This window comes from Poecilia formosa, unplaced genomic scaffold (genome assembly GCF_000485575.1).
Source record: "Poecilia formosa unplaced genomic scaffold, Poecilia_formosa-5.1.2 Scaffold138, whole genome shotgun sequence".
Taxonomy (NCBI): Eukaryota; Metazoa; Chordata; class Actinopteri; order Cyprinodontiformes; family Poeciliidae; genus Poecilia; species Poecilia formosa.
The window spans coordinates 800,156-808,358 of record NW_006800077.1 but is presented as its reverse complement, the minus strand read 5'-3'; the positions used below and the strand labels follow the sequence as shown (position 1 = coordinate 808,358).

General features: G+C 38.3%; 1 protein-coding gene across 1 annotated transcript in view; it reads right to left on the bottom strand.

Moving 5' to 3' along the window:
- The window catches only part of clcn2b (chloride channel, voltage-sensitive 2b), a 149,998-nt gene that overhangs the window by 45,440 nt on the left and 96,355 nt on the right, over positions 1-8,203 (bottom strand). Inside the window, exon 17 of the mRNA XM_016676632.1 lies at positions 1,226-1,363. Within this exon, the coding sequence (XP_016532118.1) occupies positions 1,226-1,363 (138 nt within the window). The remainder of the gene's footprint in view (positions 1-1,225; positions 1,364-8,203) is intronic.

Genomic DNA, 8,203 nt, shown 5'->3' with positions numbered 1-8,203 from the left:
AACAGAGATGGTAGAAAGAGATTTAGGGAAATACTGCGAGCAGAGGGCTGCAACTTCCAAACAAACAAATCTACTGCAGAGAAGTCTGCATAGTTGCATAACAAGTGCCCAGAAGGCAGCAAATGTCCAATAATTAGCGTGCATGTGTTGCCGGCTTTAAGTAACTGCCTTTGTGACGGTGCGTGCAGATTAGGTGTTTGGCTAAATGCCGCAGCTAATTGTTCCTGTACCACTGTATAATTGAAACAGTGTTGAAATACCCAATTTGCACTTTAATGAGGTGACTAAGGTCATCAGCAAGCTGTGCCCAGGCAGGTTTTTTTCTATCAATCAGTCACTTTGATGAGGACAGCAGTGGGATTGCAGAAAGTTTGAATTTAATACCAGCTGGAGGGCGCACTGGGAGAACAAAATTGGCAACACCGAACAAAGATACCCCCAACGTTAGAGGCACCGCATTATGGATTTTGATTTGCAAAACCTTTTTAAGATGTTATTTAGCCCCTTAAAAACAGATGTGTGCTGAACTAATGTGTAGTTTGGAGTTTGGAGCTGTAGGTCACTAACAGGCTGATTCACTACAAAAACATAAACCTGCCAGGACCAGAAGTGGAGTTTTTGTACCATTTCTTCCAATAATTTCTCATAAAAACATGGTCAAATATCGTTGCACTGCAACATCATTAATATAATCTTACTTGCTAATAGTATAAGACTTTTAATCTTTTTAATAATAAAGCAAATAATGTCAACAAGTTTTTCAGTCAATAACATAATGTTTTTTTCCAAAACTAAAATCCTCATATTATCATTGTGGGTCGCCTATAAAAAGTATTCACTCCTTGTGGAAACTTTATCAATGATGATCAACAAAACACCCAACGGAGTGAATATTTTTACTTTAAACTCCAAATACTGACATATTTGTTTATTTTGGGATATGGTTTACCAATTAACAATAAATATGTAGCAGGGTGCAATAAATCCCAACATTTTAACTGGCAAATTAGGATTTTAAATTGTTTTCATTTGATTTGTTTCTGCCAAAGGAAAATATGAGCAGAGAAATTAGATGAGGGACCAAATGGTTTCTTGTATGGAGATAAACTACCTTCAGCTACAAATAAAACCCTCACAGTGTCTTTCAGTGGTTTCACAAGACACCAGAACCAGGTTATTTATATATAACTCTGTGTTTTGCATGGATGTGTAGATTTTTTTTAACTCACCAGCAGATTCCACTAAAGCCAGAGTCTTGAGATGTTTTGACATCAGGACGTTGCGTAGGTCTCGGTAGCAGCAGTTGAGTGTGATGTACGGTACATCCCGCACCATAAAGTCCTCCACACGGATGTTGTATTTCCTGAGACAAACATGGAAGGAAAGGAGAGTAAATGAAATGTGAGGTGAAAAAAATAAGTGTGTATTGTTTTATTGAGATGAGGCCTGAGGAAGAAGGCAGCTGAAACGGTATTCTATTCATTGGCTAAAAATATAACCACACTCATGTTTAAAAGTTCGTACTACACAAGCATCATAATATTTCTAAGTTATTGCCCTTACATATATGATGACTGCACAGCCTTTCAGCTGACTGGCCAACACAACAAAAAGTCACAATGTCAACACATCTTTCAGTTGTTACTGCATCACCATGTGCACTTCAGGTGAAGCTAGGTGACACTGCGTGAGCACTTCTCAGCTCAGCAGAATCACACGCCTCAGTACACCAGTTAGATACACTCAGATTTCTCTTCCTGCTGGAGGCGGCCAAGAACTGCAAACACGACAGCCGTCGCTTAATGGCTTCCGCTGCCAAGACCGTCAGCCGTGCCAAGACACGGACTGCGGCCAAACCTTCACTTTTCAACCGGTGACAACTCGCTGTGCTGACCTTTCCTCAGATGTAAAAGAACAAAATTGATGGCCATGCTTTCCAAGCTTCAATTCAATACATATAATGTACAACTCTAGTCCAGGAGGCCTCTTAGGAAGATGAAGGAAACCTATCAATAAACTTCTGTATATTAGAGCATAGGAAGAAGAAAATAACTCCAAGTAAATTTACTGTGTGTAATGTGAAAGAATGAAACCCCTACACAGAGCAACTGGCTATAATTTTAAAACTATAAATCACACCAGGTTTAAATTAGTTTCCTGAATTATTTGTATTTTCACCATTTCAGAAGTTTGTTCACTATGAATTATGTATGCATTAGTTGAAACCAGAAGAGTCAGCTGTAAGCTTTTTGTTCTCACTAGCTGAAGCTAGATCAGGCCAAACATCTCTTGTTTTAGGCCAGTTAGAATAACTAAACCAAAGTCACATTAATGAGAGACATAATTGGTCAGATATGTATAGTATTGTATCATTTTGCAATAAATTTAAATATCACAAACATTAGAAGGCTTTGAATTAGAGGGCTTTAGGTTTATTTCTGTTAACTATGTAAAAATGAACATTTTGCACAGTAAACTTTTCACAAACATTTCAGAATTCACTTCTCAATGCTAGGACTAAAACATGAAGAAAAAAAAAAAACTAACAATTTTGTCACCTTATTTTTTTAAAGAGCAAAATGGTTCTTCTAGCGCCAGACAACTGTATCATCCCAAATATGAAAAAGGCCTTGAAGAAAGTTTCCTCTTTGCACTGTGCTTGCTGACAGCGTTTTAATTTGCATGTGGATGAGAGAGAGTAATGTAAGTGCTTGCCTCTGAACTGGCCACAGGAGCTGCCAAGGCAAATTTCCCCTGAGGTGTCAAAGGTGGAAGATATCTAATTGTTTTTCCTCTTAATTCATCCAAGTTTTCTTGTAATAGTTGGGAATAGAATCTGATCAGGCATCCTGCATTCTGTATAAACTGTATAACCTGAAAGATTGTTTCACTTGGTTTCCCCAATAGCACCAACTGATGCTAAATAAGACTGACACCTTGGAATTCTGATTAAATTAATACTCTGCAACTTTTACATTTTTGCAGCGACTAGTTATACATGGCCTAATCAACGTCAACAAGGTGCAGCAAGGCTCAGGTTTCACACTGAGGTGAGGTGGAAAAAGTGTTTAAAAAAGCAGAGGTGACAAGCGAGCTGTGATTATGTAATAGGTTATGTAATAGTTTCTACATTTAGAAGTAAAAGCCATTTTTTGAATAACGTATGATGATGATGAAGCCATTGAAAAAGACTTTAAATATGCATGAACATATAGAAACTGTGTATAGTTGAATTTGTATGCAATTCAAATACCTGACTTTGCAATGCAGTCTAGAAGAAAAAAGATCAGTTTCTTCCTCGAAGATAAATGCTGATAAATGTACATGCCATTATGCTGTCTTTGTTGCAGAGCAGCCATTATTATAAGTGTTCCTTTATAGTGTTTTGTACATCCATCAAAAATGGATAATTTCATGATTGAACCTTCCAAACCTTTCTGTGAAATAATTATGTAATAATGTCTGATATGTTTGATGATAGAGTATCCTGTCAAGACAGAGTCAGGAGTACGTAGTAAGAGTCGTTCTTTTTTTTTTTTTGCCACAAGCAAAGTAAAATAGAGTTATATTGTAGGGCTTGAGACTAACTTTTTACACTGGTTTCAATCAACTATTTTTTTTAGATTCACCCAAATTTTTGATCACATTTAGACCCTTTTGTTGAACAAAGACTGTTTTGCTCAAAAATAAACTGGGTGAATTTGTCACCTTGTGTACAAAGAGTTCTGTGCAAATAAACACGCTCTGCCTTTGCAGCCAAGGGGAATAACATCACTGAAAGAACTGCAAAACAAAGTCAATATTGAGATGTGTTTTGTAAAATATGCAGAAAAATTGAATCTGTTCCTTTCGTAGAGAACAAATACTCTTGAACTTGTTAGAAGATGTATGTTTGGATAATTTCCAAACAGTTTCAAAGCAGTCATTTGAGCTTCCCACTGCAATGGGAGCAGAGCAGAGTTGTTTGACTGATGTTTTTCTTGCAGCCTCTTGGGACCCTGTGCTCTGCAATGGATGAGGCAGTTCAGGATGGGGAATGCAGTACTGCCTTCGTACACAGAAGTATATATGAATAATGACTTAAAGAGAATAAATTAATAAAAAAACATAAAAGTAAATGCTAATGTGTGTATCTGGTTGCTTGAATTTCACACCACGGTGAGTAAACAGACTTACAGAGCTTTGTTTACTTTTAAATTTTTTATAACCCACACGTGTAACTTTATAAAAAAAAAATAATAGAAGTATTTTCAGAGGATGGCCCAATAAGAACTGATATCTGAGAGCCACCTACTGATCTCAAGACAACAAAAATAAAAGCCAACAAATAAATAAATTGAGGAAAATTTCTTTCTTTACCTGATCCTGGACACAATGCCAGTCCCACTGGTACATGTACTCAAATGCTGGATTTTACAATAGATATGACAGAATATTCAATTGTGGTGGTGGTATAGTGAAGGGAAGAGAAGCTTTTCCAGCAAAAATGATTAAGAGTGACATTCATTGTGCCCTTATTGCGAACTAGACACATTTGGGTTATTGTTCCAATGTAACAGTTTGCAGATATCCAAGCAAAGCTGTCAAATGCCAAGTGCAAATGTTTGAATGGGTGCATCTCTGAGGACACCCAGCAAATCCTGCAAAGGAAAAGAACCTCAATACAGAAAATCTATCAGCAAAAACTGCTAAAGCTGCAGTTGAAGCAGATGAAGCCAGAAGTTTACATACACTCAATAAAAATACATGTTTTTTGTCCTTCATTGTTTGAAAGGTCTGAAGATGGTTTGCCCTCAAGTCAAACCGTCTTCAAGCTACTGTTTTTATAGAGGTATTAATAAAATGAGGAATAAGTCTGAAGACTGAAAACTACTCCACTTGTCTGTGGACAGCAGGATTACAGTCTGACAAGACTCTTACACTGCTCATAGACAGGTGCTATTGCATATTTGCTTTAGACTCTTCATCAATATATTATGCTGTACGTACTCATGGTGAACCCAGCCCAGCTCTGGGAGGTAGGGCAGCTTCTTGATCCTGATAAGAGAGTCGTAGAGTGATGGCTGCACAGACTGAGCGACGACGTTGGCCAGTATAACAGCTATTATCACCGGCAGGATGTGGGAGATCTGACCAGTCAGCTCAAACACAATGACCGCAGTTGAAACGGTGTGGGTGACCGCTCCTGACAAGGCTGCAGCACCTGTGGATGGGGGAGAACAGCAGAACAGGCAACTCTCAGTGTCATGGTAAGCTCTGGAACACCAGGGGTCGTGTTAACTGAATATTTTCTGAATGGTTTTATGAAATTTTGCTGGAAACCTCGGAAGGCTATGTGTGATCTTGACAAACTGCAATTCAGACCTCTGACCCCTTGGTGCAAACACGTAGATGTTTTCAATTTTACGCACAGAGTACATCGTGGAGGAAACTAAATGTATCAATCAATCAAAAAGCTGAATCACCTCTGACCTGAACAACATACTCAATGTATCTCACTATCTGGGAGCTGAGCATGTTGAAGAGGCTTTAGAGCGCATCCTGGTTACAGGCTGGAGTAGCTGGACTACTTTGTGGACAGGAAGGGCATAATTTAAATGCAATGTTTTAATTTAATTGTTTATATATAGTAATCCGGACGACAGTTGGTTTTTAACATGTGGGTTTTAAACAAGTATTTGTCTACTGAATGTGTGATGGCAGGGTGCGTTATCTGTTCTGAATATTAATTAAGCTGAATGAAAAACAAATGTCATTGAATTTGTTGTCATAATTTTAAAAATTGACAGGTAAAAACTGATTATAACTGATTTTATTCAACCCTGTCAGTCATATGAGACAACAAAAATGCCTGGTGTAATCTCTGATCAAAACGGTCTTAAGAAGATGTTTAAGAATATCACAAATTAAGATTCTAGTTGTTAAAGCTACTTTTCTTTATAAGTTTGATCTATGTGAATGTTATTAACTTTATAAAGGTTTCTAAAAACAATAGATAGATAACAATAGATTTGATAATAGATTCCATCAGTAGTCATGGAATTATTGTAAAGCTGTGTTTTTCTAAACACATCAGGTCATGTTGTAGTAAAATAAATGATTAATAACCAGCCACAGCAAGAAGGATAGAAATACAGTGATCCATAGCTATAACGCCGTTCACCTTTCGCGGTCTCGCTGCTTCGCGATTTTTTTGTGCAGTTTTTCTTCACAGTACATTGTGTTCTGCATCCTGATTGGCTAAACCAGTGGTTCCCAAACTTTTCTCCTGCGCCCCCCCCAATGGTTTCCAAACATTTTCTGGGCCCCCCCTATGGATTACAAATGGATGGTTGAACGTTGCGTGTGAGGCGGGGTTTCTAAGGATTCTTAGAGACTCCCTGTCACTAAGAAGGTGGGGGACAGGGGATAATGAACTTTTTTGGGGGTAAAATGAATGTACGTAGCTGAACATAGACAACATCGGTAGCCTACAGGCTACTTGTTAAGCTTAAGGTGCTGTATTGATATTAGCTAGTCATCTTTTAGCTAACATTACCTGCATCCAACAGCTTTACTCAACTCAGTCGCTTAGTTTGGGGGAAAACTGAGAAAGGTTTTTTGCGTTTTGCTGGTTTGGTGCCATGATTCTAACACACACCTGCATAGCTCTGTGCAGCAGCAGCAGGTCTCCTTCACTGCCACACAGGTGTAAACCCAGTGCGAGTGTCGTAGTGCTGATGTTGCGTTTAAAAGCGGCTTGGAAAAACAGGTGACCACATTTTACCAATGGATTAAACAGTTTTAATTGCTGATAAAAGTGACAGAGGACACAGATATGGGAAGTGCGGAAGCCCTACTGTATCAAATTGACAGAGGAATAACAGAGAGTTGGCCATTCTAAGGTAAAAACACAGCGCATACAGCGTTCATTTTTTTTCTTTTTTCATCCAGACGACTTTCCGCACCCCCTGTGCAAAGGTACGGTGCCCCCCTAGGGGGCACGCCCCACAGTTTGTGAACCTCTGGGCTAAACAGTCTCTGCGGTTCTTCTCTACCTGTGTGCCAATAACGTTACGGTATTTAAATATAAGTAATACAGATTGGCCATTCAGGAGATGAAAACTGAAACTTTGAATGCCTGATGGATAAAATTGGTCAGAATCAGCGTAAAACCCGACCGGAGGCTCGCTTGACGAGATCCATCGCTCTGCCGTAGATACAGCTGTGAATCTTGCGGGACAGCTTGGAGGAGACGTTTTAATGACATGACTCCGGATCGCATTAAGGCCCGATTGATGCACATGCACATTTGTTCTTTGGTTTCAATGTAGAGTATTTATTTATGCTGTGTAATAACTGTAAAAAATAAAGGTAACTACTTCACGGATTTCGCCTATCAGGTTATTTTCGGAACGCAATCTCTAAGAAAAACAAGGGTTCCCTGTAAATGCTGTGTTTACTTCATCTTTTTCTACAGCAGCAGTTTTGTCAAAAAAAGCGTAACAGGCTAAATTTCAAAATGTTGTAAAAACTTTTTTTTTTTAAATAAAAATCTGTGGGGGGGAAAAAAAACAGTCCACAAGCATCCTCATTCCAAACACATTCACTTAAATTTTCACTTTATGGTACATGTTCCCCTTTTTTATTGACTGTATATCAAATATATTTTAAATTTAACTGAAGATATGACACAATATATAATATTCGATAAAATACAAAAATTTTAATCTTATTGCATAGACTAGGTCAAATCACTACGTTGCTTGTAGGAATTTTTAATGTTCAGCTGATGCCAGTATTCAGTGATGCAGTATCGAAACAGAATCGACACAATTTTGCCATGAGTCGAAACGATACATGACGCCTCATCTACCCATCACTATTGTTGGTTTATAAGGCAAAAATGACTCAAAAAATGTCTTGGGTACGTTACGTCTGCCATAATAGCAGTTGGGTTGTCGGAGGACAGTTCAACTGCTGCAAGGAGGCAGGGCTGGCGTCATGTCTGTCGATAAGTATGACCGGTTTTCAGGTTTCTTGAGAGGTGTACAAAACACTAATCACTAATCTGGAATCAACCATTCCAAGTCATTCTCCTGTTATCAGTTTCATTCCCCAGATCTAAAACTCTTCTTCAAACTCTCTGCTCAGCTAAATAAATTCACATTCTTCTCCTACACACCCATAAAGCAGAAATCAACCCATGCATCTAATTTAATAC